Source organism: Oncorhynchus masou, chromosome 14 (genome assembly GCF_036934945.1).
Source record: "Oncorhynchus masou masou isolate Uvic2021 chromosome 14, UVic_Omas_1.1, whole genome shotgun sequence".
In the NCBI taxonomy this organism is placed as follows: domain Eukaryota; kingdom Metazoa; phylum Chordata; class Actinopteri; order Salmoniformes; family Salmonidae; genus Oncorhynchus; species Oncorhynchus masou.
In genome coordinates this window covers 7,269,863-7,296,915 of record NC_088225.1, presented here as the reverse complement: position 1 = coordinate 7,296,915, position 27,053 = coordinate 7,269,863, and the positions used below count along the sequence as shown (strand labels likewise).

At 42.7% G+C, this 27,053-nt stretch overlaps 2 protein-coding genes across 8 annotated transcripts; one reads left to right on the top strand and one right to left on the bottom strand.

Moving 5' to 3' along the window:
* Window positions 1-2: 2 nt before the first annotated feature.
* LOC135554074 (apoptosis regulator BAX-like) lies at window positions 3-7,534 on the top strand. Its single transcript, XM_064986113.1, has 6 exons — window positions 3-297; window positions 3,661-3,709; window positions 5,606-5,770; window positions 5,872-6,007; window positions 6,214-6,318; window positions 6,428-7,534. The coding sequence occupies exons 1-6, from the start codon at window positions 267-269 to the stop codon at window positions 6,524-6,526; spliced, it is 585 nt and encodes a 194-aa protein (XP_064842185.1). The 5' UTR covers window positions 3-266; the 3' UTR covers window positions 6,527-7,534.
* On the bottom strand, window positions 6,844-26,451 carry LOC135554071 (mitogen-activated protein kinase kinase kinase 14-like). Of its 7 annotated transcripts, none has more exons than XM_064986104.1 (16): window positions 26,366-26,451; window positions 15,583-15,849; window positions 15,391-15,472; window positions 14,977-15,211; window positions 14,226-14,606; window positions 13,982-14,116; window positions 13,754-13,883; window positions 12,120-12,248; window positions 10,722-10,829; window positions 10,441-10,604; window positions 10,145-10,295; window positions 9,743-10,063; window positions 9,487-9,599; window positions 9,186-9,327; window positions 8,903-9,003; window positions 6,844-8,804 (listed from the first exon to the last, which is right to left on the bottom strand). In XM_064986104.1, exons 2-16 carry the CDS (start codon window positions 15,839-15,841, stop codon window positions 8,559-8,561), a joined length of 2,697 nt encoding a protein of 898 aa, XP_064842176.1. In that variant the 5' UTR covers window positions 15,842-15,849; window positions 26,366-26,451; the 3' UTR covers window positions 6,844-8,558. The 7 variants fall into 7 exon arrangements, with proteins under 7 accessions (XP_064842176.1, XP_064842175.1, XP_064842178.1 ...); XM_064986103.1 differs by lacking the exon at window positions 26,366-26,451 and adding an exon at window positions 17,532-17,741; XM_064986106.1 differs by lacking the exon at window positions 26,366-26,451 and adding an exon at window positions 17,532-17,741 and having other exon boundaries at window positions 14,226-14,603.
* Between the last annotated feature and the right edge of the window lie 602 nt (window positions 26,452-27,053).

The following is a 27,053-nucleotide window of genomic DNA, read 5'->3' as shown; positions in this document are numbered from 1 at the left end:
CAGGATATGACGTTTAAGAAAGGGCAAAGCAGAAGCGGAACGTTGGATTCCATTTGTGTCAAAATATTTGTATTCAATGCTAATTAAACTTGCTGTAATTTTAAGTATTTTGTAAATTGACTACTCATAAATATTATTGACCTTCTACATAGTGCTCTTGCAAGCTGGAATTCGTGAACGAGCGAAACGAAGCCACTCCTCTGGTACTGTAAACATATGTCACATGACTGCAAGCGGACGCGGACTCAAAGTAATCTTAGTACAAGATGGCAGCGCTGTCGGGAGGAGGCGATTCAGGTAAGTGACATGACTATGATAAACACAATCGATATGGAACCGTGCTACTGATATCGTAATTATCGTGAGCCGGAACGAAAAGTATTTGTCACGATTTAGCTTACTTGTTAAATAATTGATTTTTGTAGTCGGTTGGACCGAGCCGCGTCGAGTTAGCCAGTCAACGAGCTAACATAACACCCATCCATCCCATCTCTGAAACATGCCCGTACACATGACTGGGTGAGCTAGCTACCTAGGAAAGCAACATTATTGTTTTCTAGCTGTTCAACTGGGGGAAAGTGTTAGTTAACTTGTTTCCTTTTCTCATCAAGCTCGCTTGTAAGCCTATATGTGATAAACAGTTAATTGATATTTATATATACAGCCCAAACATTTGTTTTGGATATTCGGTTTTCACTCGTAAATAGCTATTGAACCAATGCGTGCCATGACGTGGAGTATTGTAACGTTATATTCTTAATCAGGGGAGGATGGCGAGCAATCGACAACTTTTGTGTGTGTAAGTCTTACATCTTTTTGAAGATTGTAATCTGAACCGAATTTGAAATTCATACAGAAAATGTAATGGATTAGTATCCAACCTAAATTTGATTTAGAACATTTTAATTGTCATGGCATGCTTGGTTCAATAGCTATTGACGATTAAAGCGAATATCCTATATAAAACAACCTTTACCTTGGTACTGAACCATATACAGTTGAAGTTGGAAGTTTACATACACTTATGTTGGGGTCATGAAAAGTTGTTTTTCAACCACTCCACAAATTTCTTGTTAACAAACTATAGTTTACAGACAGATTATTTCACTTATAATTCACTGTATCACAATTCCAGTGGGTCAGAAGTTTACATACACTAACTTGACTGTGCCTTTAAACAGCTTGGAAAATTCCAAAAATGATGTCATGGCTTTAGAAGCTTCTGATAGGCTAATTGACATCATTTGAGTCGATTGGAGGTGTACCTGTGGATGCATTTCAAGGCCTACCTTCAAACTCAGTGCCTCTTTGCTTGACATTATGGGAAAATCAAAAGAAATCAGCCAAGACTTCAGAGAAAACAATTGGAGACCCCCACGAGTCTGGTTCATCCTTGGGAGCAGTTTCCAAACACCTGAAGGTACCACGTTCATCTTTACAAACAATAGTACGTAAGTATAAACACCATGGGACCACACAGCTGTCATACCGTTCAGGAAGGAGTCTCGTTCTGTCTCCTGGAGATGAACGTACTTTGGTGTGAAAGTGCAAATCAATCTCAGAACAACAGCAAAGGACCTTGTGAAGATGCTGGAGGAAACAGGTACAAAAGTATCTTTTTCCACAGTAAAACAAGTACTATATTGATATAACATGGAAGTCCGCTCAGCAAGGAAGAAGCCACTGCTCCAAAACCGCCATTAAAAAAAGCCAGACTATGGTTTGCAACCGCACATGGGGACGAAGATAGTAATTTTGGAGAAATGTCCTCTGGTTTGATGAAACAAAAATAGAACTGTTTGGCCATAATGAACATCGTTATGTTTGGAGGAAAAGGGGGGAGGCTTGCAAGCTTAAGAACACCATCCCAACTGTGAAGCATGGGGGTGGCAGCATCTTGGTGTGGGGGTGCTTTGCTGCAGGAGGGACTGGTGCACTTCACAAAATAGATGGCATCATGATGAAGTAAAATTATGTGGATATATTGAAGCAACATCTCAAGCCATCAGTCAGGAAGTTAAAGCTTGGTCGCAAATGGGTCTTCCAAATTGACATTTACCCCAAGCATTTTGTCCCCCACCTTTATTTAACCAGGTAGGCAAGTTCTCATTTACAATTTACAAGCATACTCCCAAAGTTGTGACAAAATGGCTTAAGGACAACAAATTCAAGGTATTGGAGTGGCCATCACAAAGCCCTGACCTCAATCCCATAGAAAGCGTGTGGGCAGAACTGAAAAAGTGTGTGCGAGCAAGGAGGCCTAAAAACCTGACTCAGTTATACCAGCTCTGTCAGGCGGAATGGGCCAAAATTGACTTTACTTATTGTGGGAAGCTTGTGGAAGGCTCCCCAAAACATTTGACCCAAGTTAAACAATTTGAAGGCAATGCTACCAAATACTAATTGAGTTTATGTTAACTTGTGACTCACTGGGAATGTGATGAAAGAAATAAAAGCTGAAATAAATCATTCTCTCCTATTATTCTGACGTTTCACATTCTTAAAATATAGTGGTGATCCTAACTGACCTAAGAGATTGAATTTTAATCTAAGATTACGTGTCAGGAATTGTGAAAAACAGAGGTTAAATGTATTTGACTAAGATGTATGTAAACTTCCGACTTCAACTGTAGCTACCAGCTCTCTAAAAAGTTTGTTAAACAACACTTTCCTGGAGATATTTTGTCTCAAATCTCGAGCAGGTGAAGGACAAACCACACAGACAATCGGTATAGTAAGTTTAAATTAAAGTTTATTCAACATTCTGGAAAGGAACAATTACATGATTTTGCAGGCATTTGTTTCAGGCTGTATATACCAATTAATTGTGTATTACAGACTGATTAGTCAGATTAGTATGTGATTGCTTGCTAGCTGTGTTTAATTAGCATTTTAGTAATTTAGCAGACGAGCTCACCCAGAATGATTTACAGTTAGTGCACTTATTTTAAGATAGCAAGGTGGGACAACCACATATCACAATCATAGGAAAGGACATTTTTCCCTCTAAAGTAGGGGGGGGGGAGGCTGTGCGATTATTTAAGATACTCTTTAAAGGGGTAGGGTTTCACTGGTTTTCAGAAGATGGGCAGGGGGAAGCTGGTTCCACCATTAGGGTGCTAGGACACAGAAGTGCTTGGACTGGGCTGAGTGGGAGCTGCCCTCCTGTAGGGGTGGGAGGGCCAGATTTGGCAGTCTGAGTCTTTGTACTTCATACTTAATTGTTGTCATTCCAGAAACATCATAGACAACTAGCCTAACTGCAGTACATCTTGGACCAGTCCAGCTGTTACTAATGTCAGCTGATAAGTCAACTTCTGAAAATGAGCCAGCTGGTGTTAACTGTTTTACATGAATTAATGTCACACTGAACTGGTCATGAGACATGCATACTTCAGTAGTTACTTGTTCAAGAATATCTTTGTGTGTCACATTTCAAACATGTTTAGAACATTACATCATATTTTATGACGGCCCAGTTTCGATTTGACAGACACGCATACATTAGCCTGGCTGACGCTACCCACGTGACTCAGTCAGGACTTCAAGAATTCAGTATTTGCCAGACTACCCACACATAGGCATTGTCTTAAATTGCCTCTACCTGCCCTTGGTTTATGTCCTGGTCGTACTGATTCCAGTGCTGCTTTGTGTTCTCAGGTAATGGAACTGATCAGGTACTAGAACTGGGAAGAACATTACTGACAGAGTGAGTATACCTTCTTGTTTACTCCTGGATTTCATCTTTATTCACATTTGTCTGATTTAATCAGGCTGTAATACACAATTTAATTGGTAGATATAGCCTGAAACATTGGAGTGCCAAATCGTATAAATGTTCCTTACAAGCCAGAATGTTGAATCAATTTTCATTGATACTTGCATTACCGGTTGTCTTTGCGGTTTGTCCTTCAGACGCTCGAAATTTGAGACAAAATTTCCACAGCGAAATATTGTTTACCAGACTTGTTAGAGATCTGCAAGGTATATGGTTCTGGTGTGTATTTTCATTCTACTGACATAGATTCCGATTCTCGCAGTTGAAGTGTACCTAAAACAAAAATCACGTATGATTTTTACGTAATTAATTTGCATTTATTGCATGTCATAAATATTTGATAACCTACCAACCAGTAAGAATTCCGGCTCTCACAGACCTGTTCGTTTTTCTTTAAGAATCCCTCCTGTTCTCCACTCATTACCTGTATTAACTGCACCTGTTTGAACTCGTTACTTGTATAAAAGACACCTGTCCACACACTCAATCAAACAGACTCCAACCTCTCCACAATGGCCAAGACCAGAGAGCTGTGTAAGGACATCAGTGATAAAATTGGAGACCTGCACAGGGCTGGGATGGGCTACAGGACAATAGGCAAGCAGCTTGGTGAGAAGGCAACAACTGTTGGTGCAATTATCAGAAAATGGAAGTTCAAGATGGTCAATCACCCTCAGTCTGGGGCTCCATGCAAGATCTCACCTCATGGGGCATCAATGATCATGAGGAAGGTGAGGGATCAGCCCAGAACTACACGACAGGACCTGTCAATGACCTGAAGAGAGCTGGGACCACAGTCTCAAAGAGAACCATTAGTAACACACTACGCCGTCATGGATTAAAATCCTGCAGCACACGCAAGGTCCCCCTGCTCAAGCCAGCGCATGTCCAGGCCCGTCTGAAGTTTGCCAATGACCATCTGGATGATCCAGAGGAGGAATGGGAGAAGGTCATGTGGTCTGATGAGACAAAAATAGAGCTTGTTGGTCTAAACTCCACTCGCCCTGTTTGGAGGAAGAAGGATGAGTACAACCCCAAGAACACCATCCCAACCGTGAAGCATGGAGGTGGAAACATCATTCTTTGGGGTTGCTTTTCTGCAAAGGGGACAGGACGACTGCACCGTATTCAGGGGAGGATGGATGGGGCCATGTATCGTGAGATCTTGGCCAACAACCTCCTTCCCTTAGTAAGAGCATTGAAGATGGCTCGTGGCTGGGTCTTCCTGCATAACAACGACCCAAAACACACAGCCAGGGAAACTAAGGAGTGGCTCTGTAAGAAGCATCTCATGGTCCTGGAGTGGCCTAGCCAGTCTCCAGACCTGAACCCAATAGATAATCTTTGGAGGGAGCTGAAAGTCCGTATTTCCCAGCGACAGCCCCGAAACCTGAAGGATCTGGAGAAGGTCTGTATGGAGAAGTGGGCCAAAATCCCTGCTGCAGTGTGCAAACCTGGTCAAGAACTACAGGAAATGTATGATCTCTGTAATTACAAACAAAGGTTTCTGTACCAAATATTAAGTTCTGCTTTTCTGATGTATCAAATACTTATGTCATGCAATAAAATGCAAATTAATTACTTAAAAATCATACTGTGATTTTCTGGATTTTTGTTTTATAATTCCGTCTCTCACAGTTGAAGTGTACCTATGATAAAAATTACAGACCTCTACATGCTTTGTAAGTAGGAAACACTGCTGATTTTGCAGGTTATCAAATACTTGTTCTCCCCACTGTACCAGTTAATTCTTTGTTCCAGCCTGATTAATCAGAAAAGGATCAAAATATACTAGCTAGTTGTTTACCCGGGGCCCTCTCTTCGCAGTTTCATCTACGAGCGGGTTCTTCGCCATGCTGACAGCAGTACTCAGTTGTCAGTGTCACGGACCCAGTTGGGCGGGAGTGAGCTGTGTGACCCCAACCACAAGAAACTGGCCCTGTGCCTGCAGCAGATTGGAGATGAGCTGGATGGCAATACACAACTCCAAAGGTATCTTAAATCAAGGACTTAGAAAGGGACTCCAGCTCTTTGCTTAAATTGACCCCTGGAGTTTGTACAATACTCAGAGCATCTCTTGTTTTCCCCTTCAGTATGTTAAATGATACTGCACTCCAGCCCAGCCATGATGTTTTTATGAGAGTGGCCCGTGAGATCTTCTCTGATGGAAAGTTCAACTGGGGCAGGGTGGTGGCACTTTTCTACTTTGCCTGTCGGCTGGTCATCAAGGTGAGTTTTATTTAGCTCTCCTTTCTCTCTCAATCATTCTCGTGCTCTCTTGTCCTCTGTTAGACAAAGGAAACAGGGCTCATCTCAGTCGGAATAGAGTCACTTTTGTAAACCGCAGCGCTTGGAATGGAACTGCAATTTACACGTTTTGGGATGAGTTGGCTTCTTCGTTGTTCAATAAGACTGCATCGTCTTTCTCTCCTCAGGCTCTGTTGACCAAGGTCCCCGACATCATCAGAACCATTATCAGCTGGGCTACAGACTACCTGCGAGATCATGTGATCAACTGGATTAGGGATCAGGGTGGCTGGGTAAGGAATCTGTAGATGTGCTTTCCCCACATTGACATTTTTTTTTACAGATGTCTTTTTGAAATTGTGGTGATGGTTGAAGACAATGGTGTCTCTCCCTAATTCTTAGGAGGGAATCCGTTCCTACTTTGGCACTCCCACCTGGCAGACCGTGGGGGTGTTCCTCGCTGGAGTTCTTACTACTGTGCTGGTCATCCGCAAGATGTGAGGGGGAGGAGAGCCTGAGAGAAAGGACAAAGGGGGGGGGGGACATAAGACTGGGGGGGAAACTGGGTAGTAGAGGTAGACATGTGGGGGTAAATGGGAACTGTTTCGGGGGAAGGAAAAGGTGAGGAAAAATAGTTGGGGATGGAAAAGCAGCAATGTTTGGACCACTCCTCTTTCCCACCCTCCATCCATCAATGGCAAAGGATTGAGTCAGATTCAAGGTTTTTCTTGCCTCTGTTCCCTACGCTGAAATATGTGAGCAGCTCTTGACCGCACACACAGGAGAGAAGGATGGAAAGAGATGTGTAGAGACTCGGCCAGGGCACATCTTTTAATTAATTTATTTTTTTATTTCTTGCAAACAAACAAGTCGCTGCATGACATTTTGTTGCTTAAGTCTAATGATATTCCCCCCCAGGTCTTAAGCATGAGAATCTCCTATGCTTTCCTCCTGTGCTTTATTTCTGTTGCACTTTTCTTCCATTGAGTCTCCTTTTTCCTATCTGATCATTCTCCCTCCCTCCATGTTATCTCTTTGCTGGAGTATGCATTTTGGGGTGTGTGTCTGATTATTTACGCGTGATCATAGGATCAACAGATGTGTGTGCGCATTTCTACTGCAGACACACAGCACTGTCCTTCTCTCACAGATGTTTACCTCTCTCTCAGCATAGTGTTCAAAGTACTGTATTTTATGGTGGGCTATTTAAAAGCAGACCATACCATAATCCTTCAATCAAATGCTCTTTTTATACACCTTGTTAATGTGTTCAAATAAGGAAACTTTCTTATTTCTTTTAAGTTGTCAGTGCCTTGGTCCTTTTTTCTTTTCTACAATAAATTGCTTTGATATTCACCTTTTTTCACTTTTTCTATCTCTTTTGTAAAACTCTTGTCCCCCAAAACAATCTTTTTGCAGTGACACTTGTTTGTTTTTTTTGTATGTTGTAATATGAACATAAAATAAAAATGTTTTATGGATTGCGATCCTTATTAAGTTGTGACAAGATTGTGGGGTGTGAATGAGATTCTTGCTTGTACCCTAATTCTCAAATGGAAGCATATCTAAACAGTGTCCAGTAGTAGTTGGATTGAATCTTTCCTATTGCTCAGCAAATGGATATGAATTACTCCAGAGTACAGCTTTTATTTCATGACATGATTCCATGTTACTGTAAGGTTAACATCTCAGCCCTGTGCACATCTTATTGGCTGAGTGCTGTTGTTGGGTGTGCTCTAGCGAAATCTAGAAAAGGGCTGTCGTTTTTGGTGTATAAAATTATGCTAGGTTTACAGTATTGGACTTTCCATACCTTACTTTGAGAAAAGGCAGTTGTGGCTTATTCACATTAACCATTTTCTCTAAAGAGAATACGAACACTGTGTGTGTGTGTGCTCCTGTAATATACAGGGATATCCATTCATAAGAAACACATGACATTTGTCCCTTTATCCTCTACGGGATTGGTGTCCCGCTAACGTACCTAGAATGACGTAAGTAACATCCAACTATCCAGGACAAACACTTATGTGCAGAAAGCTTAAATTCTTGTTAATCTAACAGCGCTGTCCATTCACAGTACCATAGATATTACAGTGAAAAAATACCATTCTATTGTTTGAGAGTGCACAACAAAACACTTATGCCAACTGGTTTCATACATTCAGTAATCTTTGCTCTGAGTTGTCATCATGAGGGTCCCAGAGATAAAATTGAGCATAGTTTTGTTTTAAAAAATACATTTTTATACTCCAATGTTGGAACTGCGTTCTAGAGTTTGAACCCCTGCTGTTAATATTCTCCTACATTACTTTCACATTTCCAAAAACTTAAGTGTTTCATTTCAATTGGTATCCAGAATATGCATATCCTTGCTTCAGGTCCTGGCAGTTAGATTTGGGTATGTCATTTTGGGCGAAATTTGAAAAAAAAGGGTCCAATTCTTACAAGGATTAGACATAACACACAGTTTGATAAAAAACAGGATATACTGAGACGAGTGAGTTCACAGTCCTGATGCTTGATGAGACTGCTACCGATGAGTGGGGGGAGTTAATGATTCAGTCACGAGTCTCCAGCACCCCCCCCTTGACCCTCCATCTCCAGGCCTGGCAGTAGTCAGGAGCAGGGACACAGCGGAGCAGGAGGCCAGAGTCCTGCACCTCCTCATCATGGGCCACTGGCTCCCGCTCCTGAGTCTCCATGGTGAACACCCTCTCAGAGATCTAGGGGGGAGATAGAGACACAGGTGGTGTAATGAAGGCCTGTGTGTCGTCGCCTGTGAAAAGGACAAGAGCATCAAAATGAAAATATGGTTGTGCACAACTTGTTGTCAGGGGAGGCATATTGAAAACTCAACCATGAGTCCTCACTCACCTGGTCGCTGATCCCCGTGGCGATGTGGCCCACCTTCACCCTGCGTTTCTCTCGTATCCGGATGCTTTGCCCATTTACCCCCGTGATGCAGACGTCAACTCCTGAGCCAATCACAGTGCAGAGAAACAGCCAACATGAGTGCACCGCACATGCTTTCTCAGCATGTGATATCGCTATGGGAATGAGGTCCTATCCAGTGGGAAACAATATGACATGATCCTCTTATCTAAACATCCTGAGTTGTAGCACCTTCCAGGGTCAGCTAACGAGAGATGTCGCTCACCCTCAAAGCATCGGGGTGGAGACAGGTGGCTTTGGTGAACCAGCCAGTCCATACTGAGAATCTGTCCGTCCGGTTGGCTGTTGTAGGAGAACACACCGGAGCTGAGGTCGTCACCCGGGCTGATGGACCAACGGCCAGAGTCCTGTAGTTAGGGGAGGAGGGAAAAGAGGGTGAACCGTGAATGGGCTGATTAATGTGACCTGAGAGATCCATATATCAACCCACAGAAACACATTACACACTCTACAGCTGTTCATATTATCTAACATGTCAGTTAAGGCAGGCTTATATGGTGGGTTACCTTTCTGTCCCATAAGTCCCTGTTGGAGTAACAGTCACTGCTGCTCAGGCAGGACAGTAGCTGCTCCTGGGTTTCTGCTGAGTGCAGCTGAGACAGACTGGTCAGGTAGAACTCTGCAGACGAACAGTAGAGGAGCGGTAAGAACAGAGGAGTTGACTTGAGTTGATATAGACACATGGATATACATCAACTAAAATGAACTTAGATACACAGACTGACAGACAGCAAACACACAGAATGTTTCAACAATCGTTACCTCTCTCCAGCTTGCGCAGTTCAAGCTCAGATACGTTGGAGGTGACGTCGGCCATCTTGGGATTTTGCCATTCATGGAGTTGTGTCAGTAGAGAGCGAGGTGAGGCTGTCTCCTCTGTGTCTGCCTCACTGCCTTCCTCCTCATCATCATTTTTCAGCTCCCTGCTCCTTGGGTTCATGGATTCCAGCCATAGCTCAGGGCTCTCCTCAGAGCAGGTGTCTCTGCTAAAGGGTGGCCAGGGTTGGCGAGACTGGCTGGGGCTGTCATCTATCTGTAGGGGCTCCTTATAGGACCCTCTAATGGGGCTGCTGAGTCCTCCCACTAAAGACACACAGTAGGTTAGTTAGTCAGTTATAAAATCTAAGGACTGATCTAAAAACAGTGGCGGTGCTACACCCTCACCTTCTCTCAGAGCTCTGGCTGCTCTTCCCTTGAGCTCCGAGGCGGAGGCCCTCTTGGTGGGCTCCTTCTGTAGTCCCACCTTTATGACATCAGCAGTGAAGGGACTGCAATCGGGCGGGATCTCCCTCAGAGGCGGTGGTTCATTGGCTATCTGTGACCATAGCCACATGAACAATCAATCCACGACACAAAGATTCAATCCAATCGGAGGCCTAATATTTTTTTTTAAACATCAAAAGCTACATATGTGTCAGACGTCAAGTATAAAGACAGGGTGGTGTTGTGTTGAATGATACCTTGAAGTACAGTGGGCGGGAGTAGTATCGTGTCCAGGGCTGGCAGCCATTGAGCATGTGCAGTAACATGCAGCAGCTGCTCCACACGTCTGCTTTGGCTCCGCGGCAGGTTTCCCCTTTCACAATCTCCGGGGCCATGTGTGTCTCTGTCCCCTTCAGGTCTGCTTCCACACACATACACAGAGTATACATTCAGACATGACAACCAGGTCAAACACTTTATTGTTTTTGGTGTATCCCCCTTTTTTGTCTAGAGGGGGCTTGATTTCATATTTTGCTACCTCCTTGGGATGCACTTAGGCTCTGTCCACCGATGTCCATTCTCTCCGATTGTCCAAAGTCACACAGAAAAGTGTCCCTCCCATCCTCTGACAGCAACACATTGTCCGCTGCAACACACACACACACACACACACACACACACACACACACACGTTAATCTATGGGTATATACTGGATTTGGTTATTGTTGTTCTATAATTCTGGGATGAGACAGCCATATTTAGCAGCACTGTAGGCAAGGCAAGGTTCTGGTAACCAGGGGGAAAAAAAGAGTCAAATCCAAGTCATGTTGGCTATTAAGAAACAGCTGTTGGGGAAGGAATGAATCTGGCGCTTATAGCATAATAGACAGGCAGCAGGTGACTTGGCAAAACCTCCCTGTTGTATCTGTGCCTGTGGTTTGGCATATCTGACACTAGGTGGCATCTGAGCACTGAGCCATGTGGTTCCAACTGTCTATCCTTTGCTCTGTCGCTCTCTCTCTCTTCCTCTAGTTCTGTCTCTCCCTCTCTCTGGCTGGCGAGCGCATGCGCCCTCTAAAGAGTAGCGGTGAGTCACGCTGTGGGAAATTCCCGGCTCAGCCTGTGGTGCTCTGGTTTCACAACACAGGTGCGGGAGATCAAGACACGATCTGCGACTCTTGTGTTCCACATAACAACTACAAAAACAGCAGAGAAACAACTTACTCTCACCAAGGCAACATATGAATCAAAATATGAATATCCTGAACATCTGCTTCTTCTATTCCTCTTTACATGTCAACTGCCTGCGGCTATGGAACCCTGACCTGTTCACCGAATGTGCTATCTGTTCCAGACCTGCTGTTTTGAACTCTCTAGAGACAGCAGGAGTGGTAGAAATACTCTTAATGATCGGCTATGAAAAGTCAACTGACATTTACTCCTGAGGTGCTGACTTGCTGCACCCTCAACAACTACTGTGATTATTATTATTTGACCATGCTGGTCATTTATGAACATTTTAACATCTTGGCCATGTCTATTATAATCTCCACCCGGCACAGCCAGAAGAGGACTGGCCACCCCTCATAGACTGGTTCCTCTAGGTTTCTTCCTAGGTTTTGGCCTTTCTAGGGAGTTTTTCCTAGCCACCGGGCTTCTACACCTGCATTGCTTGCTGTTTGGGGTTTTAGGCTGGGTTTCTGTATAGCACTTTGAGATATCAGCTGTCAGCTGATGTAAGAAGGGCTATATAAATCAATTTGATTTGATTAGACAAGTCTTGTAGTGACTGTTTTAATAGCTGCCATAATCAAACCTAGTTTGAAAATGCCTAGTAAGAGTCAGTGTACGTGCCGTTACCGTGTGTTTTATGAACCCTCTGCTGTGGTTTTGTTCATAAGTCAGCCATTTTCATTATCTCATGTCTCGGCCTACCCTTTATGTCCAGATGCAGCACTCGTCTCTTCAGCAGGTGTTCCAGCGCCTCCAGGACCTGACAGTGGTAGTGCAGGGCCAGGTCCTCAGGTAGCCGACCCCTCTCTTTAATAAGCTGACCCACAGAGCCTAGAAGCAGATAATAGAGAAGAGGGCAGGAGGGGTCAGTGTGTGATGGAAAATCACCTCAAAATCATAGCGGTGATTTGAGGCATCCTTAGAGAAACTCTTAACAGAGGTGTCTAGTAGTGATACCCTGGTTGACTCATAACCCGGACGGGTTTAGAGTTATTAAATATTGTGTGGATGAAGGGCGGGTGGGTAGCGGGCGGGTTGAATAATGAGAAACAATACCTGTAAAAAATCCATAAATGTATAATTCCTGCGCAATTTATATCTATAGGCTACATTGAGGTTGTTCTTTAATTATTTTATGCTATCATGCATTAGTGTATAAACCTAGAGGTCTAACTGTACATATGCCAAATAGCGTACATGTCAATAACCACATGCTTTTGGAAACGGGCCAAAAAGTTTACGTCAATCCATTCATTTAAATTCAACAAGAGAAAAGCTTTGAAATGTTGAAGATAAAGAGAAAGGAGGGCCAGAAAAGTAATGTTGGGAAAATATTTGGTGAAGTGGTAAAAGTGTGATGATTGTGAGGAGCTATTCAAATTCAACAGTCACAAAACGAGGACTTCAAATAGGGAAGTTCAAGGGAACTGTAGCCTACTGTTCCGATGGGTTTAATGGAAACTGAAATCTGGACACTGACTGTAGGTCTATAACCTCACATAGCCTTAATATTAACTCCTGCAAAATTAAGGATTTCTTGCAGTAAAATGATACACCAAATGTAGGCAAAATTCTGACTCAGGAACAGGAGTGGAGAAATATGATTTCTTTCTTTCAGCATCTTGAGAGAATGCAAATGCTCAGTTAGTACCTCTACAGATGGTATCTATCTTTATCAGCATCATAAATGCTGATAGTATTTCAACCACGTAAAAAATATGCATCCAAGCCAAACTGAAATCTTATCAGAAACATGTTGGGTTGTTTTCACAGCTTTCTATTTCCTTACACCAGGTCAAACTAATGTCATTTGGAAATTTAGCACAGAAAATCGTTCTCCTTTAATTATTTTTTGGACTCTAAACCTTTTTGCTCCACGAAAGAAGATGACAGAGAAAAACTCTACCGATGTCAACTAGATTAAAGCATTCATTCTATTGATTTATGACAATCTGGTGAGCAGGGGTTAATTTAGTCTTTGAGGGCAACATATAATGACAGAAGAGATGCTGTATCTAATTATAGTTGACTAACAAATAGTCTACCAAAATGTCGGAAATGATAAACTGAAACATATCTAAAATCAGGAGAAAATCTGCACCCCTTGTCAAAAAAATTATTATATCGTCTTTGACTGTAGCCTACAGCATTTTTCTATTTTATAGCGGTTTAGGGTCAGGTGCAGGCCTCAGATTGTCACTTTATCACATATAGTCTTGTGGTTGCGGATGGGTTATAAGCTATTGCGGGTGGGTGAGGGTGAACAAACAGCTGAACAAACAACTAGCGTCTAGGTCACTGCCTGAGATTGAGGTACAGTATAGTGTATAGCTCACCAGCTTTGAGGTCCATGAAGAGGACGACGTAGGGCCCCTCTCTGATCACTCCGAAGAGTTCCACCACGCGAGGAGACTTCAGGGCACTCCACGTACCCACTTCCTCACTACTAAAACTCTTCAGGAGAATCTGGGAGGAAGGAGAGGGAGAAGAGAGTTCAATAGTTATCAATAGTGAGAGATAACACACAGATAATGTATACACATAGAGTGTAAGTGCTGTTGTACCTTTTTGGCGGCAAATCTGAAGTGTGTTCTGTTGTCTTGCACACTGTGCACTTCCCCGTATGACCCTGTGTTGATAGACTTGCAGAGGCTGTAGTCCTTCCCCTCCCTGTACTCATAATTCACAGGCCGAATATTCTAATAGGAAATGAGAGAGATCAATTGGCTGAGTTAATAAGGAGGAATCAGAAAAAGCCACAAGTAAACAACCGCATTTATCGACAACTACTGCAGTCTGGAAAGTTACCTTATTGAAGATCAGGCCCTCGTTGGTGTCAGTCTCTGAGACTTCTCCCTCCTTCTCCCTGACATCTCTTTCCACGTCTTTGCAGAAGGGACCTGCGTAGCATCGGTCCTCCTGACTGACACTGCCCCTGAGCCCTGCTAGGGCTAACGAACAGTCTCCCACACTGCTGAGAGGGGAGTCTGAGTCACTCTCCTGCCCATAGGTGGAGAGGTTGGAGGGGGGGCTAAACACCTGGGGGCCCCAGTAGAGGTGGGAATGGCTGGGGCCCCTGTTGCAGTCCTGGAGGGAGTAAGGGGGGCGTCTTGTGTCATGCGCCTCTAAACTCGGGATACTGCTACTGTATGAAGTGCTGATGTTACTTTGGTGCTCTGAAGCGTCCTGCTAAAGGGGAAAAAGACAAACCAACCACCAGGTGATTAAAGGTGACTGTCAGCCAGGAAAGAGCTTTCACCTCCAGGTAATGATACTGACACAGACACCTATCTGTGTGGGTGAGGCTTCAAGACTATGTACACCTGAAAGGAAGCTTTGTCTCAGACAGTCAAATGTTCTCTGAATCACTTCCTCCTGGTTGGAAAGCTAATGTGTACTAGGATGTTTGCTGATAGAAGCTCAAACACTATATGAGACTGTCTACGGTTCATACTACAGACTATGAATCACAAGAAAGGCACTTCAAGTTCAACTAGAGTTCAACGTCATCCATTTTGTGTCTGACGGTAGGATGTTACAGGGAGAGTGCTCATCTTACCTGGGTCTGGATCAGTTGAGGAGAACTGCCAGTCTGAGTCTCCTGCTCAGGGACACCAGAAGGTACTCTACGTCTCTGTCTCTGCTTCCCTGTCTCCCTCTGCTCCTCTTTCTTCTCCTTCCTCTTCTGTTTCTTCCTTGGCTTCTTCCTGGGTGAGCGGTGGGCCGGGGAGCCTGGTTGGTCCTGGTTGGAGGCTGCGGAGGAACACGCCACATTGTTGTGGTCTGATGAGTCCCTGTGGAAGACAACAGCAATGCCTGTGTGAATGCAGTACTGTCACGAAAACCGAAAACTGTAAGAAGACATTAGTGGTTTAACCAATGCTTTGTAGCTAAAGAAGAAACCCAAAGATTGAGAGAGTTGTAAGAAGAGATAATGATGGAGTGTGTTATGGAGGGATAAGTGAGGTCATACCGGTTGATTAAGCAGTTGGGGGACGCGACAAAGGAGCGTTCGGAACAGGAAGGGCTGAACTGCTGAGAGTCTTGGGTTTCACCTGGGGAAGCACAGACAGCAGGTGTTAGCTTGGTGCCATTCTCTCTCTCTCTCTCTCTCTCTGCAATTAACCCTATCAAAACTAGTATTGCCTGTCCTTAGTATACTCACATTCAGCCTGGGCTATGAACGAGTTCTTCTGATAGTTCAGTGGACCTGCTTCACCCACTTGTTCTGCTGTGCCCTTCGTTAGGACTTTAATTATTCTGGGTTTTAAACAAGGCATGAAGTCCCCTTTGCTCTCCTTCCCCTCCTCGTCACTCGTCCTGTCTTCTGGGCTGGGGAGGCTTGGGTAAGACCCCTTCAGCTCTATTTGGGGTGACCCTGAGAACGGTCTGGTCGAGTTAAAGATCCTTTGCCTCACTGCCATCTCACCTGCTGGAGAAGGAAACAGAAAATGATGTCAATTCAGAATAAAACATGGTCTTATCCTGTTTACTAACTTCGCTGTTGGTTGAACTATTCAAAACGGTCTGTCCTTGAACATCTCAGTGTACAGCACTACATTTGAAGCACATCTCCACAACTACCAACTTGCTGATTTAAGCGATCCTCACGCTGTCCATTAGCAGAGAGCAGAGCACAGCTTGTGATTGCAGGGACATCGAGTGGGTTATCAAAAACTCCAGTATAGCTTATTCACTTCTGGAAAGAGCCTTCCTCATGTCAACTGAACTTTGCACCTGCTAAGAACAGAACAATGGCCGGCTTTGTGTGGCGGTGAAACAAGTCAATCTAGTAATTGTTTATCTCTGCCTTGTATTGCGCCTCGTTCCAAAGTTCAAAAGCAAATATTTTTCTTGTGACCAAAAAATTTGATTTGATTTGAAACACATCACTTTCTCAACATGGAGGAAGTGTATGCTTGACACAAAAACTTGATCGCAACTCCTTCTCTGCTGAAACTTCATGTTTTGTGGTGAGCGAATGAAACAGGAAACTCGATCACGGGCCTTGTTTTGACAGTTACAACTGTGTAGTTAACACCAGGAAGTAGTTGTGTTGTGAAGACTGCTACATGGCATGTTCAAGGAACAGGCCTGCCTCAGTTCCACAGAATAGAAGGAGTGTGTGTTGAAGGGAGCAATATAGGTCGAGCAGCACAAAACAATGTTGCACAACCCCTGCCAAGATGTACACCTTAAGTTGAAACTCTCTGACAGCCTCTATGCAAAATAAAATACACATGAAAACTGCTGGGATAACATGCAATGAGCTAGACTGGTCAAATATGGCATAATTTATGTTTGTACAACAACAGTATTATGGTGTATGATGTATTCCTGTATTTATTGTCAGTTAACAAGCATCAAGCATGGAGTATGTCTTTCAAATGAAAACCCCTCTGATCTGAGCATTAATTCAGTAGAGAAATGCCAGAGAGGCTTTGGAACTTGGCCTGCTTAGTGAAGACTGTAAGCTTAGAGCTGCAGATCTATAGGGTTGCTGCCTATTGCATCAGTGTGCCAGCACTTCACAGGAGTTGTATCTTTCCCCCTCACTTTTGATCTTCCCTTAGACAGGTGCTCTGTTTCCTTTATGACACACCAAGCTCAGGTTGACTGCCAGGGTAAATGCCAAGCAAATACTCAACTACGCTGCTGAACAATTAATAAAATCGCCTCCGGACAATTTACATTGAACCCCCCCCCCCCTTTTGTACACTGCTACTACTTGCTGTTTGTGATCTATGCATAGTCACTTCGCCCCCACCTACATGTACAGATTACCTCAACTAACCTGTACCCCCGCACACTGACTCTGTACCGGTGCCCCCTGTATATAGCCTTGTTATTGTTATTCTTACTCTCCACTTTCCTGTCTATCTCTCTGTCCCCTCCTCCACACACTTTGTCTCACCCAGACTCGGACCAGGCACACCAGCTTTCTCATTCACTGATCATCACTTCCTGCTAAAGCGAGAGACCCGCACACGTACCCCTCCTCCAAAACACAGCACCACACCCCAACTGAAATCAAGTGGGGTGGTAGTAAGAACAGGCCCTTTGACAAAGAACTGGACGGAAAAATAGACATTGAGGAAGGAAACATAGACCTACCGACAGAGGCAGGTCTGAATTGCAGGTCTGCAGTCTCTTTTGGTTATCCGTTTTTCACTAAACTAAACTGAAGTCAAATATTCTGCTCGCATATACCCCTATCCTTACAAATAATAACTCACTCTCTGTAATATAGGTCTCGTTCAACTCTCTCTCTCGCTCTACTTCACACTGTAGTCTTGCTGTGTATCTCGGTTGCTTGGTGTCGCTTGATCCCACTGGCCCACTGCCAACCTGGGTAGGAGCTGTGATTGGTTGATGGTGATTTACGGGAAATCCATCTCACTTCCCCACATCCCCCCTCCCTCTTTTCCCTGCAGCAGCAGGGCTGTCTTGCTCTTTCTGCACTTTCTCTCGCTCATGCTCAGTGTCTTTCTGTCCCATTTTCACTCTCCATAAATAATAGGAAAATTAGAGCACATTATTAAAAAGCGCACTCAAAATCTAACCCGTCTTAACTCTCCAAATGTTCATTTGGGACCCAAAACAACAAACCCTGAAGTAAGGGGCCACGTGTTAGTTATTTACTAGACTATGTTATACTCTTTGGCCACACTTTAAGCCTCTTATTGTGCTGCAGAAAGGGGTCAAGGTTCAGGGTTATGCTCTTAAAACACACTCAGGGTCAAATACCAAGCAAACGATGATGCATGAATAAGCCACTTGGTTCCATCCTGCCAGAGTAGTCGCATCAATCATGTCAACAGGAACACAATGGTTCTGTTCTACATATAACCAAAGTTATGTGCTCCCATAAGTCAATGATGCTGCTATCAATCCCCTCTGTCTGTATAATCTATAATATATGATTTTTAGTTATGGTGTGTTGAACTCCCAACCTTTTAGCCCCTGATGTTTCCCCTTATTAATATAATCATTTGAATAAATAAAACATCAGAATGACCCATGAGGATTACATGTGAGAATTGTGAGGTTTTAATTTATAGCAGGGATAAGGTCGGCCTCCTTTTTGAGGTTGGGAAAATCTCAGTTCCTTTTTTGGTTTCCTCTTTTTTTGAGAGAGGAACAACAAACTACTCAGAACAGAGCCACTAAAGGGCAAGGAAACTCAGGGACCACATTTGGACATGTCAAACAGCCAACTCTTTTATCAAATCGCTTAATAAACAGAGTGAATGTTATCATTTTCTATCCTGGGATTAGCCTACATCCTCTGGCCTTGATGGGTCACTCACAAGTAATTTGCCCTCTTAAAAAACTCTTGAAGAGGTTAAACTATGAAAACTACAGGCTAATGATAGGTTGTAGAGCTGCACTCCACAGCCCAGAAAACCACTCTGACCATAGGGACCAGTCATTGTGATACATAAAGTAAGTCCTCCCCTAGCTGTGCTCAGCATTTGGTAAACTGTGTGCAGATTCACTTAGTTATTTCTCCATGTTGTGTTATTACAGCAATGTAACAATTTTGTTATAACAATGTAGGCCCCGGCCTAACTGTCAATGTGACAATGTAATTGTGCTTAAGGGACCAGTCGACTCCCTATCGAAAACACATGCATGAAAAAGCATGATACTCAGTGAGCAGAGGGGTGGGGGACAGTTGGAATCTTGGTGGAGGAGTGAGAGAATGTGGGGGCAGAAAGGACAGGAACGGGGGAGGGGTAGAAAGGGGATCCAAAAATGGCAGCTAGATTCTGGGGAGTGAATGCAGACTGTAGAGGATACAACAAAGAAAGGAACAAATAGAGGAACTGCTGAAAAGATTCAGGATGGATACACACAGACACACAATGATCACTGACTCATATACGCCCACTCAGATTAGCAGAATACCAGAGGCTTGAGTAAGGACATCCGAGGGATCCATCTTTTGCAGGACCTGGATAATTAAACACACCAGTACTTAAGCCTTCTGGGCCCCCCAGTCCCTCACAGAGCACTGTTACGAGGCATTCATTCAGTGCCTTGCAAGCAACTCATGGGAATCAAAAAATGAATGTCTCAATGAGTGAATGACAAAGGGTATCAGAGGGGGTGAAGGCCTCTGTGCATAGCAACACATTCCTTCACCCGCCAGAAAGACAACACCTATTTACTTTGGGATTAAAAATGAATCATAGACATAGAGAAGGACATTGCTTCTCTTAGTCATTTCATCAGGTTCGCGTCTGGTCCCTGAGTGGAAGACTTTAGCCCAGTGGTGTCGTAGGGGAAAAACGCTGTATACCCACTATTCTTTTCAGTAGGCATTGTGTATACTCACTTTTTAAATCGCCACTAATGCTGTTCTCTGTTTTGTTCTACAACTCCCACAAGTGTCATAGGACTTTTCTGAAGGTAACCAGGTATCAGTTAACTTCTTTGGGGTAGGGGGCAGTATTTTCACATCAGGATGAAACGCGTGCCCAGAGTATACTGCTTGCTACTCAGGCCCAGAGGCTAGGATATGCATATTATTCATAGATTTGGATAGAAAACACTCTAAAGTTTCTAAAACTGTTTGAATGATGTCTGTGAGTATAACAGAACTCTATTGGCAGGCAAAACCTGAGAAAAATCCAACCAGCAAGTGGGAAATCTGAGGTTGTAGTTTTTCCAAGTGATTGCCTATTCAATATACAGTGTAAATGGGGTCAGATTGCACTTCCTAAGGCTTCCACTAGATGTCAACGGTCTTTAGAGCGTTGTTTCAGGCTTCTAAAGTGAAAGGGGAACGAATAAGAGCTGTTTGAACCAGTGGTCTGGCTGAAAGCCTTGAGTTTAGTCACGCGCACAGCAGTGGGCGCGAGCTCCGTTCCCTTTCATTTCTAAAGACAAAGTAATTGTCCGGTTGGAATGTTATTGAAGATTGATGATAAAAACATCCTGAAGATTGATTCTATACATTGTTTCACATGTTTCTACAAACTGTAATGGAACTTTTTTGACTTTCGTCTGGACATAGTGCCCGCACCTTGTGCATTTAGATTACTGGACTAAACGCGCAAACAAAAAGGTATTTGGACATAAAGATGAACTTTATCGAACAAAACTAACATTTATTGTCTAACATGGAGACCTGAGAGTACCATCAGATGAAGATCATCAAAGGTTAGTGATTCATTTTAACGCTATTTCTGTCTTTTGTGACACCTCTCCTTGGTTGGAAAATGGCTGTATGGTTTTCTGTGGCTAGGCGCTGACCTAACATAATCGCATGGTGTGCTTTTGCCGTAAAGCCTTTTTGAAATCCGACACTGTGGCTGGATTAACAAGAAGTTTATCTTTAAAATGTTGTATAATACTTGTTTGTTTGAGGAATTTTAGTTATGAGATTTCTTTTTGCACTTTCACTGGATCCAAATGCACAGGTGGGACGCTACTGTCCCACTGATGCCAGACAGGTTAAAAAATGAAACGGTTAAATATGTGTTATAAATACATTTAAAAAATAAGAAATCTGAGCTTTCTTGTATGTCATAGATATAAGACATACACTTCAAAATTGTATTCCTTAGGATACATATTTTGACTGTCTGTTTTGCCATTTATGAACGTGTCATTTAATGTGTTTCTATGGGCAAATTCTATATTTTATGAAATAATTTGTAAATATATGTATTTCTTTTATACCTACAGGTTCCTTAAATTCTAAATCAGATAGCTAAATGATACATGGTATGTCCATCTTAAAACAATTCCATATGTTAGGCAAGTATAACCTCCCCCATACCGACCTTGTGCCATCATACCGACTTTGTGCCATACCGTAAAACCAGCAATAAAAAACAACAGGTGCGCTATTTCCAATCAGCAGTTTTCAATGCTAACAAGTACATGTAAAATCCCATAGCAAATGCTAGCTAAATGCTAACATGCAAACCTTTTACACAAACTATTTGGAGTACAGACATCCCAGCTCATACAGTTATACAAATAACTCAAAAATGCTACTCAAACAAATATTAGACAGCAAGCCTCTTGATCCAGGAGGGGATTCTCTTCTGTTACCAAGAGGAGCTTGATTGCAAAATGCTAACCACTTAAGCTTACTACAAGCTCTACGCAAACATACGATTCGGAGTGCAATTGCAATGTAATTTTGTCACAAAAGGGGCGTATCTTTGTAATAGGCTCCGGCTTTTTACTTACTTTTTTACTACCTGAAAATGAAGACACGCTGTATCATTCCTTCCAAAATGGGGGCAGTGTTGTCGCTTGGCTCCTTGATCTGATCTATAGGCTATACAGACGATTCATCAAAGCAGGGATGGGCATGAGTAATCGAGTACCCGAACGTCAAAGCTCGTTCTTTAACCAGAGATCACAGTTCCATTTAGCTTTACTAAAACTGTATCATTATGTAAACTTATGTGAATAAACCTCAAAATATATTATCAAAGGAATCACAATTGGGACCTTTACAGCAAAAAAAAAAAAAAACTTCTCAAATGCAAAAGAGGAGCATGTGTCACTCACCAAGGCTACATACTTGACTGATTCAAGCAGTCCTCTTGCAGAGCCAGAGAGAAGTCATTACATGACAAGTCACAGTTCCCAGATATGTGAAGTTAATTTTTGATCAGCTCTGTGCTACATTGGTTTCTTGAGTCTGACCATTTAATGGTCATCAGACAGAAAATCCTCTCTACAAAGGCATTTGAGTCTGGCACACTGAGGACAAATGAGACAATCCTGAACATGTTGATCAAGTTGGCTTTCCCTAGGTTTTGGTAAACTGCCACCTGCTTCTCACTGGTGGATTTTGTGGTATCCTGTCTGGCTTTCTGCATTTCCTCCCGGCTAGTACAACACTCTTTATAGAGTTGGTCCATAGTGACTGTCTCTGTCATTTCAAGGGCAACCACCACCTGCTCCAGGTCAGTGAAGGAGAGCTGCTCATAGAGGTCGATCAGTTTCACCATTACATGTTCTGGTGAGAAATCAAACCACTTGTCAATGTAGGTAAAGACAGTGTCATAGAACTTCAAAGTCCTGTTTCTGCTTGGACCTTCATGCTGACAATTGTTTGTCCCATCAGCTGCTTGGTCTGGTATCAGCTGAAGCATCTTAAATGTTGAACTTTTGGACTTCCTCGTAAAACATCTGTGATGCAGAGCTTGGTTTCCTCCAGCTTTTTTACGAGTAGGTCAAAAACACACCCACTTTGTGGAAAAAGCACAGATAAATCTCGGCAGCTTCTGTATTTTCTTCATACTCAAAAATACTCTTCAGTTCCACAGGACAGGTCTCCCTAAGGGACCTGAAGTATGATGTAAGAGCTGGCCAGCTTTGCTGGAGACGATGGACAGCTGGATGAAGAGAGAGCCATTGTGTGCAAACATGTCGCAGGATTTCAAGCCACTCAATGTCAACAAAGGCGGAAAAAATGCGCGTAGTTCCTCTCTTCGGGAAGCAGATACTGATAAGTGCCTGTAGATCTGTAAAACAATTGTCTCAATATCCACTGACAGCTGATCGCAGGCGTGCTTGCAGGCATTATGAGCTATGTGAGCTGGGCAATTGCGATTGTTGGCACTGCTCAATAACTGGTAAACAGAGAGGTGTTTTCCAATTCTGTCAGTTTCCGCAGTAGACGTCACGAAGAATGCACCAACATCGCTAGCACCTTTAGCTAGCGTGGCCTTGTGCATTTCTGTGGATGCATGCTGAGTTAGGGCATTCTCCCCTTCATTAAGAATTCCCGACGCATAAAGTACAGAAAGCTTTCGTCGAGTCAACACTGACGGGCTTAAACCACAACATTTTTGCTTCACATTGTTTGTTGAAGCTGCACAGTCTTTTTTGCATGTTTATCCATATTTCCTTGATATGCCAAACCGACCGAACAATAACCGAAATTACTTTGCAGGAATTGGCGCGTTTACACTATACTGTGATTGGATGAAAATACGGAACAAGGAAGGTCCCTTATGGGACAAACCAATTTAGCCCAATATAAGGGACATCCCGGCTAATACGGGACAGTTGGCAACCCTAACTGCGACCTGGCCAAGATAAAGCAAAGCAGTGCGACAAAAACAACAACACAGAGTTACACACAAACAAACGTACAGTCAATAACACAATAGAAACATCTACAGTGGGGCAAAAAAAAGTATTTAGTCAGCCACCAAAATACCAGCAACAGTGTGTGAAAACCTTGAAGACGTTTGACCTCTGTCATTGCCAACAAAGGGTATATAACAAAGTATTGAGATAAACTTTTGTTATTGACCAAATACTTATTTTCCACCATAATTAGCAAATAAATGTATTAAAAATCCTACAATGTGATTTTCTGGATTTTTTTTCTCATTTTGTCTGTCATAGTTGAAGTGTACCTATGATGACAATTACAGGCCTCTCATCTTTTTAAGTGGGAGAACTTGCACAATTGGTGGCTGACTAAATACTTTTTTGCCCCACTGTATGTACAGTGTATGCAAATGTATAAGAGTAGGGTGGTAAGGCAATAAATATGCCATAGAGGCGAAATAATTACAATTACAATTTAGCATTAACACTGGAGTGATAGATGTGCAGATGCTGCCCCTGAATTAGACAGTTAACCCAGTGTTCCTAGGTCGTCATTGTAAATAAGAATTTGTACTTAACTGACTTGCCAAGTTAAATAAAGGTTTAAAAAAACTAGCAAGGAAAGCCGATTCTTCCTTGTTTTCACAAAATGAAAAGACAAAATGAAAAAACGTTGCTATCGCCCCCTTGTGAATGGGAATGAGCCCGGCAAGGACATCATGTCACAAAAGGTTTTCGCTACTCCAAAAATCCCACTCCACCCACGTGCACGCACGCACGAAGATCAATGGAGTGAATCTTGATAGATACCTAGCTACTATGTCAGCAATCCAAAGAGCATTTAACACATTTTAAACAGTTAACTTAATAGTTATATCTAGCTGCAAACATTTAGTTGTGAATTCCATACTGTAACTATGCTATGGTGTATGCTGCACAACAATGAGTGAATCAAAAGGCTTCGGTCTCTTGTCTTTGTGTGCTTGTGATAACAACATGTGACTGGGGACTAAAAGTAAGCTTCATAATGTAAAATAATGTGAGAAGAGAAGTGAAATGAAATGAAGAACCTGCACTCGCGCAGGTACTGTGTGTGCTTGTACAGACAACTGGTAAAGGGTTGATAAACCAATTGGTTTATCAAATTCAGCAGCTTGTCCAAAAATATCCTACTAGACAATTAAACTGCTAGCATGAAAAAAAATATGTTTTGAGGGAGTGTGCAATTCTGACTGCAGCACTGAAAATCAGAGCTGTTGCCAGAGAATAGAATGTTCAATTCTCTACCATAAGCGATTTCCAACATCATTTTTGAGAATTTGGCAGTACGTCCAACCGGCCTCATAACAGCAAACCACGTGTATGGCGTTGTGTGGGTGAGCAGTTTGCTGATGTCAATGTTGTGAACAGATTGGCAAATGGTGGCGGTGGGGTTATGCTATGGGCAGACATAAGCTACGGACAATGAATACAATTGCATTTTTATCTATGGCAATTTGAATGCACAGAGATACTGTGACGAGGTCCTGAGGCCCATTGTTGTGCCATTCATTCGCCGCCATCACCTTATGTTTCAGTATGATAATGTACGGCCCAATGTCACAAGGATCTGTACACAATTCCTGGAAGCGGAAAATGTCCCAGTTCTTCCATGGCCTGCATACTCACCAGACATGTCACCCATTGAGCATGTGCGGGATGCTCTGAATCGATGTGTACGACAGCATGTTCCAGTTCCCGTCAATATCCAGCAACTTCGCACAGCCATTGAAGAGGAGTGGGACAACATTCCACAGCCCACAATCAGCAGCCTGATCAACTCTATGTGAAGGAGATGTGTCGTGCTGCATGAGGCAAATGGTGGTCACACCAGACACTGACTGGTTTTCTGTTCCAATCCCCAACTTGTGACCAACAGATGCATATCTGTATTCCCAGTTATGTGAAATCCATAGATTAGTGCCTAAGGAATTTATTTCAATGGACTATTTCCTTATATAAACTGTAACTCAGTAAAATCTTTGAAATTGTTGCATGTTGCGTTTATATTTTTGCTCAGTATACAATTGCGATGCTGTGTTTTAAAGTTGAAAAAAAGTCAACAATCATGACTTTTCAACCGGTTTTCGAAACATATGGTGATATGCCCCTTGTCTTTCATATCAGCGAGAAAGAATCCTTCAAATAAAAAAAGATACACTTACTGTAGAGTTTTGCACAGATCCACAAGCTGTCCAAAGCCCCCAGTTGAGGAACTACACTTCCTCCCCAATTACACTTACACACAGGTGTTCGGAGCGCTATTTAGCACAGGTGGCCACCTTTGTCTTCAATAAACAAGTATATTGATAATGTATATTGGAGATATATTTGGACGTGTGGAAACACTAAGCCTATAAAGGTGTGTAGTAATTTAATATTTTGTTTTATCAAATTGATTTCTCTCTGATATGGAAGATACGTTCCTTATGTTTCCAAAAAACGTTCCGCAAGCGTCCGCGGCTCTTAACAAAACAACCGGGTCAGGGGATACTATCGTCAAAAGGCGGTGTACTGTACTGTAATATCTGTCAATATCTACTGTAATAGCCTATATGGCAACTTCGTAAATAACATCTACCTGGTTCATTTTTAAAATCTTAAATGTAACAACTAAGAAGTTCTTAAGTAATGAACGTTTTGTCGTTGCATTAAAAAAGTAATTATGCTATGGTCGAGAAAATGTTGACGCGACTTCACTTCACCTCCTTTTCCTCCGCCATTTCAAATGTACTTCAACCCATTATTTAAGAAAGTTATTAATCTTGTGGGAATATTCAATTCTGATATCTTTATAGTTGATATTGGCTTACCTTTTGTTCAAGTATGTTGTTTTTACAATGATAAAAGGCGTCGGCTGTTTTCAGGATCTACACACAAAAAATGTCCTACGTTGATAATTACGATTGCGTCACCGGAGGGGTGTGGATATGAAAATCGAAAGTACATGATCGTTTTCGAAGTTAAGATTGAATGGAGGAAGTGTGTGGTTATTGTGTACAATTACTTTCGTAAACATCAAGGCTGCGTTTAAACAGGCAGTCCATTTCAGATATTTTTTTCCACTCGTTTGTATTTTCTCACCAATCACATTTTTTCACATCAGACTTTTTCAGGTGCGATCTGATTGAAAATCTGAATTGGGCTGCCTGTCTAAACGCAGTCTAAATGTTTTCACAATGTCGGCAGAACTTTTCTAAACTAAATTATATCGAACTTGGAAACGATGGATAGTGAGGATCCATAGCGACCACTAGCGGCTGCCCAATCTAATCCAAGCGCTCGCGGAGGTTTACATTTACATTTCTCTTAGGTTTCTCTGACAAGGCATGCTCGTTGGCACCCAAGTATGAGAACGTGTGCATAAAGCGTAGGGCAAGCAGCGGTGCGTGGGTAAAATCACTGGGGAAGCCAAGTCAGGAAAAAAATAGCCATTTAACAACCTATGTGCTGTGATAACTGCGTTTGCTCTATAATATCCTGTTAGTTCATATGCCATGG